This window comes from Frankliniella occidentalis, unplaced genomic scaffold (genome assembly GCF_000697945.3).
Source record: "Frankliniella occidentalis isolate FOCC.00 unplaced genomic scaffold, Focc_3.1 Scaffold200, whole genome shotgun sequence".
NCBI lineage: Eukaryota > Metazoa > Arthropoda > Insecta > Thysanoptera > Thripidae > Frankliniella > Frankliniella occidentalis.
This window is the reverse complement of record NW_026267326.1, coordinates 88,811-99,013: the sequence shown is the minus strand read 5'-3', so window position 1 is coordinate 99,013 and position 10,203 is coordinate 88,811. Positions and strand designations below refer to the sequence as shown.

General features: G+C 35.6%; 5 protein-coding genes across 10 annotated transcripts in view; 2 read left to right on the top strand and 3 right to left on the bottom strand.

Moving 5' to 3' along the window:
• Nucleotides 1-6: 6 nt before the first annotated feature.
• LOC113206798 (52 kDa repressor of the inhibitor of the protein kinase) lies at nucleotides 7-1,332 on the bottom strand. The gene is made up of 5 exons (XM_026423045.2): nucleotides 1,108-1,332; nucleotides 791-1,035; nucleotides 642-713; nucleotides 398-557; nucleotides 7-323 (listed from the first exon to the last, which is right to left on the bottom strand). Exons 1-5 carry the CDS (start codon nucleotides 1,206-1,208, stop codon nucleotides 116-118), a joined length of 786 nt encoding a protein of 261 aa, XP_026278830.1. The 5' UTR covers nucleotides 1,209-1,332; the 3' UTR covers nucleotides 7-115.
• Nucleotides 1,333-1,411: 79 nt separating this feature from the next.
• Nucleotides 1,412-3,002, top strand: LOC127750500 (2,3-dehydroadipyl-CoA hydratase-like). The gene is made up of 6 exons (XM_052272327.1): nucleotides 1,412-1,555; nucleotides 1,650-1,888; nucleotides 1,976-2,126; nucleotides 2,205-2,354; nucleotides 2,459-2,619; nucleotides 2,706-3,002. Exons 1-6 carry the CDS (start codon nucleotides 1,441-1,443, stop codon nucleotides 2,805-2,807), a joined length of 918 nt encoding a protein of 305 aa, XP_052128287.1. The 5' UTR covers nucleotides 1,412-1,440; the 3' UTR covers nucleotides 2,808-3,002.
• Nucleotides 3,003-4,025: 1,023 nt separating this feature from the next.
• LOC127750501 (52 kDa repressor of the inhibitor of the protein kinase-like) lies at nucleotides 4,026-5,351 on the bottom strand. The gene is made up of 5 exons (XM_052272328.1): nucleotides 5,127-5,351; nucleotides 4,810-5,054; nucleotides 4,661-4,732; nucleotides 4,417-4,576; nucleotides 4,026-4,342 (listed from the first exon to the last, which is right to left on the bottom strand). The coding sequence occupies exons 1-5, from the start codon at nucleotides 5,225-5,227 to the stop codon at nucleotides 4,135-4,137; spliced, it is 786 nt and encodes a 261-aa protein (XP_052128288.1). The 5' UTR covers nucleotides 5,228-5,351; the 3' UTR covers nucleotides 4,026-4,134.
• Nucleotides 5,352-5,355: 4 nt separating this feature from the next.
• Nucleotides 5,356-7,021, top strand: LOC113206797 (2,3-dehydroadipyl-CoA hydratase-like). Its single transcript, XM_026423044.2, has 6 exons — nucleotides 5,356-5,574; nucleotides 5,669-5,907; nucleotides 5,995-6,145; nucleotides 6,224-6,373; nucleotides 6,478-6,638; nucleotides 6,725-7,021. Exons 1-6 carry the CDS (start codon nucleotides 5,460-5,462, stop codon nucleotides 6,824-6,826), a joined length of 918 nt encoding a protein of 305 aa, XP_026278829.1. The 5' UTR covers nucleotides 5,356-5,459; the 3' UTR covers nucleotides 6,827-7,021.
• The window catches only part of LOC113206796 (uncharacterized), a 4,647-nt gene continuing 1,348 nt past the window's right edge, over nucleotides 6,905-10,203 (bottom strand). For 4 of the 6 annotated variants that reach the window (XM_052272324.1, XM_052272322.1, XM_052272323.1 and 1 more), the window contains exons 3-5: nucleotides 9,276-9,460; nucleotides 9,002-9,183; nucleotides 6,905-8,916 (exon numbers count right to left, since the gene is read on the bottom strand). In XM_052272324.1, coding sequence (XP_052128284.1) covers nucleotides 7,824-8,916; nucleotides 9,002-9,183; nucleotides 9,276-9,460 — 1,460 coding nt within the window. In that variant the 3' untranslated portion in view covers nucleotides 6,905-7,823. The other 2 variants (XM_026423042.2, XM_026423043.2) reach the window with 2 other exon arrangements.

Below are 10,203 nucleotides of genomic sequence, written 5' to 3'. Positions count from 1 at the left end.
CTATAAGCAAATTATTGACTTTCAAAAGTTGACTCTAGCTAAAAAGCTCTTTACACAACAGTGGTCTAATCTTCATCAAGAATTGAAAATCAATATTTTGCCATTTCAATTATTGTTAGGGGAAGGAAGTCGAATTTTCGGGTGAGGTACAAATCACACTGATGGGGTAATCTTTGGAGATATCACTGGGGATACTAATAACTTCAATTTTCAAAGAGTCTCCATCCTGCAAAGAATTCGACCAAGGTCCTTCAATGTAAGTTATAGACCCAGTACCAGGCACAACAGAATTCATTCCATTGATTGATGGTTCACACGGAATCCTGCCAAGTGAAATAATAATAAGTTATCAGGTGTAAAACAGGTCAACTACAAAACTCCAGTTTCTGGCACTCACTTAATGAGAGATGGAGGACAGTCATCATCCTCTCCGACTTCAACCTCAGTACCAGTAACTGTGAGATTATCTGTGTGATAGCCCTCATTTATTGTTTCGTCTGGTGTAGACACCAAACAATTTGGAAACTCCTCAAGCAGGCTAACTGATTCTTTGGGTTCTGTAAGAGAACATGGTTGTTTTTGAAACAAATTTATAAGTTGTAAACAAAATCCAGGGACAGAGTTGCAAAAATGATATTTACCTTTAGAAAATGGCAATGAAAATGTATTATACTTGTTAGTGAAGGATTTAAGAGTCCTGCGACTTGGTTTCTCTATAAGTAAAAAACAATTTAGATGGAGACAAATTCACACACCTTTTCTTTTAAAATAGTATAATATATGACTCTACCTAGAATTTTTGATCCATGTAGCTCTGAATCGTCTAGTACAGGAAACTTAGACATTGCCTCATCTGGTAGAGGAGTACACGAGAAAATTGAAGGAATGGCAGACCGTTTTAAGCGTCGTCGGAACTTGTCAAAAAATTGGCTTTCCTCAAAGTGATGTTCACACAAAAATTTTCTTACGTTCAATCTTTTACTAGGTACTAAAAGCAATTTTTCGTTGCCAGAGTTTTTAACCCATTCTTTACATCTGGCAAATGGAAAGTGAGTGACAATTAATACAAAAGGAAACAATTACCACAGCAACAAAATTAGAAAGTACCTGTCAATATCTCGAGGAAACTTAAAAAACGATGCATTTGGATTGGTCGACCGGCTAATGTTACAATCTTTGGCGCTGCATGTTTTCAATCTAGTTGCCATTCCACTTTGAAACTAAATGTTTATTCAAGGAAATGGAATAAAGAGAGAATTGTCTGATTGTCTACAAACCGGTGAAGGTTCTGCTGCACATTACTTGCGAATCAACTATTCACAGTTCAGGAGTTGTCTGCTGTTTGTTGTGTTTAGGTTAGGTTTTCGTTGGCCGGACCCTGAACGCAACTGATCTATTCACCGAAATACTGGGGGTCAGTTTCACCTCCGGCTTGTCATTATGAATAGATCAGCCAAATATATTTTAAAGCGTTTTTCTCAAAATAAGAACAATTTGTGTCAATCAAGTCATGCAGGAAAGGCAGCTTTTCACAATTCATCCCTATGCAGACAAGGTAATCAGTTACAATCACAAAGTTTAACACCTCATTCTTTGTTTTCTAATTTAATTTAATTTTCTATTAATTGTTAACGTTTTTCCAATTTTAGAGGTTTCCAGCGATAGTGTTGCTCCTCTTGTACTAGTTGAACAGTATAATGCAGTTACACTAATAGGTTTAAATCGGCCATCAAAACGAAATGCACTGGACACCAATTTAATATCTTGTCTACGAGAGGAATTGAAAAAATTTGCGTCTAATCCACTGAGCTCTGTAGCGGTGTTGTATGGAACTGGTGGAAACTTTTGTGCTGGACTAGATTTAGATGAATTGACGTTGGACAAACCTGTAAGTTGCAATTTTTCCTTTGACAAGCTATAGTTGCAATTAATATATACTTTTTCACAGTTATTGATATCCATGTTGAAATTTTAGAGTTTACCTTTGGTTGATGAATTCTGTTGTAAGCCTGTAATTGCTTCAGTGAATGGATATGCAGTGGGAGAAGGTTTTGATCTTGCAATGGCTTGCGATGTGAGGGTAACAGACAACCAGGCTATTTTAGGCTCCTTTAATCGCCGTTTTGGTTGGTGTGCACAAAGTTCAGAATGTTATTATCCTTTGAGCTTTCTTTGGAATAAAATTATCTGAATTTATGTTACAGGCATACCCATCTCTGTTCCTGCGCTACGGCGTCTCTCAGCATCTTGTGGCATGAGTTTTGCATTGGATATAATACTGTCTGGCAGACCAATTAAAGCAGAAGAAGCGTACCAAATGGGTTTAGTACAACAACTTTCACCATGTGGTGCAAGTATGCAGTAAAAAGATACTATTAGTAAATTGAACAGTTGGAAAACATAATTTTCTAATATGAAATTTCGGTTTCTTTATCTTGTTTACATTTTGTGTTTCTAGGCAAAGGAAATGCTTTAACATATGCACAATCATTAACAAAGTATCCCCAAGAGGCACTTCGTGCTGATCGTGCAGCCTTCTTGCATGCCCTAGTTTTGTCAGATGATATACAATATGCCACGGAATCAGAAATATCTTCAATGTTACCAAAAGCTTTAGAGGTAATTACTTTATGTTTCAAAATCGTCCTTTTGTTTATCACTAATGTTATTATTAGAGTTAAAAATATTATAATTTTAAATTTCAGAAAATGCAGTATGAAAGCAGAAGGTTTTCTGAGGGAGTTGGTAAACATGGAACTTTTAAAAACCTTACTGTTCAACCAGGATGGCCAGAGTGGATGAAATAATATTAGTCGTTCACAAGAGCCATCAAAACATCAATGCAAAAAAAAAGAAATTGTATGGGTTTCTTAAAAACTGACCGATTTTGACATAGCCATTACAAAGTATCACCTTTTATTATCACATAATTAATATCAAATGCCATACCCAAGACATGTGCTTTGAAGAACCATATTATAATACAAAGGGCCTATGTTGAAGTTAATTTTATTCCAAGCCCCACCCTTTTTTATTCAATTTTCAAACCCGACAAGCAGGATGTGGCGAAGAATGGAGTGCCCACGTTTTTTGCGAGATATTACAGTAAGTCTTCGCTGTAAATCCCCAGTAAAATTTGGGGTGCCACTCTGATTTGTGTGCACTGAACAAAAATGTTAATATTAATGAAAACACAACAGCTACATGTGGAAGGGTTTTTAACCCTCTTTATGTTTTAAAATACACAAGGTTTAACATACAGCACATTTTAAGATAGTATTGGCAAATTACCTACATTTAGTAATTTCAGTCTTTTTGAATAAGCCAACAGACATCTCAATGAGGGCACTATGTAGTATACTAGACCCACTTCAAATGAAAAAAAAATATTCTATTTTATGATATCTATAAAATAAATCATTAAAATGGAAGACGGTCCTAGACGACACCATCTTGTCTTTGGACTTTAAAACAAAATTCAAGGAAATGCGAGCATCCTCCTGTTAATCTTAAAAACTAATAGATTTTTACATTGGTAGATACTCTAACAGTACCTACAAAAATGTTATGAAATGTTTTGCACAGTTAAATTAAGTAAGGAATGAGGAGTGAGAATGATGACTTAAGTCGTAAATTAACATTTATGAATTTGAGCCTGCCTGTTATTTCAATTAATGTTGGTTTTCTTTCTTCAGTAGAGGGCCATGTAGGCCATGCTTACTTACAATGAAAATGATTATGACAATTAGGAACTATCTAAAAAGTGTTTCAGCCAGAAGTTGGTCTAAAATTTAAACATTGATTTTACAAGAATGCACAACCTAAAATAAGAAAGAGGACTGTTACAGGAAAAATTATGTATACACTCCTTCGGGGATGACAACTGGAAATCAAAAGAGAAATGTCGTCCTGCTCATGTTCTATTCCGTCTCTAGTGGGTACTTCTACAATTACTGTTTCAGCAGAGAGAAATTTTAAGGGGAAATTGCATTCTGTTTTGTTAATACAGCCTTTTGAATCTATAAGCAAATTATTGACTTTCAAAAGTTGACTCTAGCTAAAAAGCTCTTTACACAACAGTGGTCTAATCTTCATCAAGAATTGAAAATCAATATTTTGCCATTTCAATTATTGTTAGGGGAAGGAAGTCGAATTTTCGGGTGAGGTACAAATCACACTGATGGGGTAATCTTTGGAGATATCACTGGGGATACTAATAACTTCAATTTTCAAAGAGTCTCCATCCTGCAAAGAATTCGACCAAGGTCCTTCAATGTAAGTTATAGACCCAGTACCAGGCACAACAGAATTCATTCCATTGATTGATGGTTCACACGGAATCCTGCCAAGTGAAATAATAATAAGTTATCAGGTGTAAAACAGGTCAACTACAAAACTCCAGTTTCTGGCACTCACTTAATGAGAGATGGAGGACAGTCATCATCCTCTCCGACTTCAACCTCAGTACCAGTAACTGTGAGATTATCTGTGTGATAGCCCTCATTTATTGTTTCGTCTGGTGTAGACACCAAACAATTTGGAAACTCCTCAAGCAGGCTAACTGATTCTTTGGGTTCTGTAAGAGAACATGGTTGTTTTTGAAACAAATTTATAAGTTGTAAACAAAATCCAGGGACAGAGTTGCAAAAATGATATTTACCTTTAGAAAATGGCAATGAAAATGTATTATACTTGTTAGTGAAGGATTTAAGAGTCCTGCGACTTGGTTTCTCTATAAGTAAAAAACAATTTAGATGGAGACAAATTCACACACCTTTTCTTTTAAAATAGTATAATATATGACTCTACCTAGAATTTTTGATCCATGTAGCTCTGAATCGTCTAGTACAGGAAACTTAGACATTGCCTCATCTGGTAGAGGAGTACACGAGAAAATTGAAGGAATGGCAGACCGTTTTAAGCGTCGTCGGAACTTGTCAAAAAATTGGCTTTCCTCAAAGTGATGTTCACACAAAAATTTTCTTACGTTCAATCTTTTACTAGGTACTAAAAGCAATTTTTCGTTGCCAGAGTTTTTAACCCATTCTTTACATCTGGCAAATGGAAAGTGAGTGACAATTAATACAAAAGGAAACAATTACCACAGCAACAAAATTAGAAAGTACCTGTCAATATCTCGAGGAAACTTAAAAAACGATGCATTTGGATTGGTCGACCGGCTAATGTTACAATCTTTGGCGCTGCATGTTTTCAATCTAGTTGCCATTCCACTTTGAAACTAAATGTTTATTCAAGGAAATGGAATAAAGAGAGAATTGTCTGATTGTCTACAAACCGGTGAAGGTTCTGCTGCACATTACTTGCGAATCAACTATTCACAGTTCAGGAGTTGTCTGCTGTTTGTTGTGTTTAGGTTAGGTTTTCGTTGGCCGGACCCTGAACGCAACTGATCTATTCACCGAAATACTGGGGGTCAGTTTCACCTCCGGCTTGTCATTATGAATAGATCAGCCAAATATATTTTAAAGCGTTTTTCTCAAAATAAGAACAATTTGTGTCAATCAAGTCATGCAGGAAAGGCAGCTTTTCACAATTCATCCCTATGCAGACAAGGTAATCAGTTACAATCACAAAGTTTAACACCTCATTCTTTGTTTTCTAATTTAATTTAATTTTCTATTAATTGTTAACGTTTTTCCAATTTTAGAGGTTTCCAGCGATAGTGTTGCTCCTCTTGTACTAGTTGAACAGTATAATGCAGTTACACTAATAGGTTTAAATCGGCCATCAAAACGAAATGCACTGGACACCAATTTAATATCTTGTCTACGAGAGGAATTGAAAAAATTTGCGTCTAATCCACTGAGCTCTGTAGCGGTGTTGTATGGAACTGGTGGAAACTTTTGTGCTGGACTAGATTTAGATGAATTGACGTTGGACAAACCTGTAAGTTGCAATTTTTCCTTTGACAAGCTATAGTTGCAATTAATATATACTTTTTCACAGTTATTGATATCCATGTTGAAATTTTAGAGTTTACCTTTGGTTGATGAATTCTGTTGTAAGCCTGTAATTGCTTCAGTGAATGGATATGCAGTGGGAGAAGGTTTTGATCTTGCAATGGCTTGCGATGTGAGGGTAACAGACAACCAGGCTATTTTAGGCTCCTTTAATCGCCGTTTTGGTTGGTGTGCACAAAGTTCAGAATGTTATTATCCTTTGAGCTTTCTTTGGAATAAAATTATCTGAATTTATGTTACAGGCATACCCATCTCTGTTCCTGCGCTACGGCGTCTCTCAGCATCTTGTGGCATGAGTTTTGCATTGGATATAATACTGTCTGGCAGACCAATTAAAGCAGAAGAAGCGTACCAAATGGGTTTAGTACAACAACTTTCACCATGTGGTGCAAGTATGCAGTAAAAAGATACTATTAGTAAATTGAACAGTTGGAAAACATAATTTTCTAATATGAAATTTCGGTTTCTTTATCTTGTTTACATTTTGTGTTTCTAGGCAAAGGAAATGCTTTAACATATGCACAATCATTAACAAAGTATCCCCAAGAGGCACTTCGTGCTGATCGTGCAGCCTTCTTGCATGCCCTAGTTTTGTCAGATGATATACAATATGCCACGGAATCAGAAATATCTTCAATGTTACCAAAAGCTTTAGAGGTAATTACTTTATGTTTCAAAATCGTCCTTTTGTTTATCACTAATGTTATTATTAGAGTTAAAAATATTATAATTTTAAATTTCAGAAAATGCAGTATGAAAGCAGAAGGTTTTCTGAGGGAGTTGGTAAACATGGAACTTTTAAAAACCTTACTGTTCAACCAGGATGGCCAGAGTGGATGAAATAATATTAGTCGTTCACAAGAGCCATCAAAACATCAATGCAAAAAAAAAGAAATTGTATGGGTTTCTTAAAAACTGACCGATTTTGACATAGCCATTACAAAGTATCACCTTTTATTATCACATAATTAATATCAAATGCCATACCCAAGACATGTGCTTTGAAGAACCATATTATAATACAAAGGGCCTATGTTGAAGTTAATTTTATTCCAAGCCCCACCCTTTTTTATTCAATTTTCAAACCCGACAAGCAGGATGTGGCGAAGAATGGAGTGCCCACGTTTTTTGCGAGATATTACAGTAAGTCTTCGCTGTAAATCCCCAGTAAAATTTGGGGTGCCACTCTGATTTGTGTGCACTGAACAAAAATGTTAATATTAATGAAAACACAACAGCTACATGTGGAAGGGTTTTTAACCCTCTTTATGTTTTAAAATACACAAGGTTTAACATACAGCACATTTTAAGATAGTATTGGCAAATTACCTACATTTAGTAATTTCAGTCTTTTTGAATAAGCCAACAGACATCTCAATGAGGGCACTATGTAGTATACTAGACCCACTTCAAATGAAAAAAAAATATTCTATTTTATGATATCTATAAAATAAATCATTAAAATGGAAGACGGTCCTAGACGACACCATCTTGTCTTTGGACTTTAAAACAAAATTCAAGGAAATGCGAGCATCCTCCTGTTAATCTTAAAAACTAATAGATTTTTACATTGGTAGATACTCTAACAGTACCTACAAAAATGTTATGAAATGTTTTGCACAGTTAAATTAAGTAAGGAATGAGGAGTGAGAATGATGACTTAAGTCGTAAATTAACATTTATGAATTTGAGCCTGCCTGTTATTTCAATTAATGTTGGTTTTCTTTCTTCAGTAGAGGGCCATGTAGGCCATGCTTACTTACAATGAAAATGATTATGACAATTAGGAACTATCTAAAAAGTGTTTCAGCCAGAAGTTGGTCTAAAATTTAAACATTGATTTTACAAGAATGCACAACCTAAAATAAGAAAGAGGACTGTTACAGGAAAAATTATGTATACACTCCTTCGGGGATGACAACTGGAAATCAAAAGAGAAATGTCGTCCTGCTCATGTTCTATTCCGTCTCTAGTGGGTACTTCTACAATTACTGTTTCAGCAGAGAGAAATTTTAAGGGGAAATTGCATTCTGTTTTGTTAATACAGCCTTTTGAATAGTTAGCGTACTGATAAGTTGGCTTGTAAATATTGAATACAGCATGTATATCATTCTGAACATAGTCATTATCACTATAAAATATATAGTAATAGTAACCATCAGATACAACTTCATGTTTGGTTTGCATATGACTTCCCTTTTCAAGAAAATGTACATCGGTACATAAGTGTGAGGGTGGAAAACTCTGTGTAAGCAAAATTTGTCCAGCATAACAAGTCAACAGACCATTTTCAAAACTCGAGACGGATGACTCACTACTTTTAACAGAGTAATTATTTGCATTCCCTCCATGAGCAATACCACCATCAAGTGCATTTTTGGGGTCAACTTTTAGATACCTTTTTTTCCTTCCTGTATTTTCACTTGTTTTAACTCTTTCATTTCCATTTTCTTTCGGTATCAAAGTTTCTTCAAGTAACATTTTCTTTTTTTCCCACAGGTCTTTATTGTGAACTTTATGATGCTGTTCAAGGTCTTTCAAACGTTTTTTAGCATGACGTGACCTTCTAACTAATGATGGTACTGTTGCAGTCTTTTCAGTTATATCCAAAGGTCTTGAGGAATTTGTAGATATTCTGTCAAAACTAATACTACCATTCAGAGATGGTTTGTTGGTAGTGTTTTCCTCTCTGTCAGTGACTTCCTGTCCAACATTTTCATCCTCTATAACTTGTTTTCGATTGACTTCAGCTGCTTCGCGGATATGAGCTGTTGAGTCAGATAATATCTCTTGAGCTTCAGTTTCAAATGTCACATGCACTTGGCCCTCCCCCTGAGCCATGTTTATCCCAGCTTTTCTGGCGGTGTGCTCCAATAACCCACACGTACGGAGATTTTTTTCACCCTTGACAACAAGAATCCTTGACCCATCAAACCTAGAAACCAAAGAATAAAACAATGTGGAATAATAAGAAAGCGGCTTAAATTAATGATACTCCGCTTTAAAAAAAAAGAATGTACCTTGAGCATACTGAAAGAACAACAGACGATCCTTTCGGAAGAAAAAAACCCCAATATTCCAAGGTATCGTCGGGCAGTGACATGCTTTTCTTTAACCTGATGTGCTTTCGAATGTTGCTTATCTCAGGAGTACCTCTCATTTGAAAAGCATTAAAAGATGAATTCATCTTCAATCGATGCTCCTAGAAAGGAAAAAAAAGATGACAGAAAACCATTAAATTTATAGATCAGAATCGATATAAATTGCTGATGTATTTTTTTTTTAATACGGTACCTGACAGAAAACATTTGATATACCATCCACCACACGTAAAACATCAGATTCTGCTACAGCAACTGAGACATCTGCATAAACACTGTGCTTTAGGTATAAAGGAATGATTAGGAGAGCTGCTGGGAGTATGCCAATGAGAAGGCAAAATGCAAGTACTCTTCGTGGTCCGTGCATCCTGCCTGGTCCTGCAAACAGAAATAACATCGCTTTGAGAATTATTATTGAATATTCAGTTATACAGGTTTAAAAAGTTAACATTTAAATGATGATGTGCTAGTAGCCAAGTGCCATGGATAGTTCATAATTTATTTAAGAAAAGAAGTGCATTGTAAAATTCAAAAACACTGAAATGAGGTTTCCAATGAAGCTATATTTACCAAATTGATCAATAACAGTAGATGTTTAAGTTGGAAACAGACTGTTTCCAACCCTCGACAGTAATATAAGGGGACTGAATCACGGGATTACTTCCGTTCTCACCTAGCTGACAACTACGACAGCTCGAGGTTAATATAAAGTACCTTTCTAAACTAGGAGTTTCCGTACAAATGCAATGGTTGGATTCAAATTTGGCCATATCATGTAAGCCCGTAGAAATTCGGAACTGTCATACAGTAAGCGAGTGAAGAGACTAAGTCTCTACACAAACTCGTCTGTATGTCTGCAGCTGTTTGGAATGAATGAGCTTGTACACAACAAATTGTAAATAAACAGTGTGCGTGTGTTGGTGTGTGCTTTCTTTTGTTTGGGACGGAAATAGCGCCAAATTCGAGTTCAGCCGGCAATAAGCGAAACAAGAAAACAACAACTCGGAATAAACCCCTTAGGACAGGTCGTTAACGATAATCATCGTCGTTTCTGCTGATTGGTGAATAAAGTTTCCCTCTAATTAATTCAAAATAATTGCAGACTAAAAATCTTTTTTTTT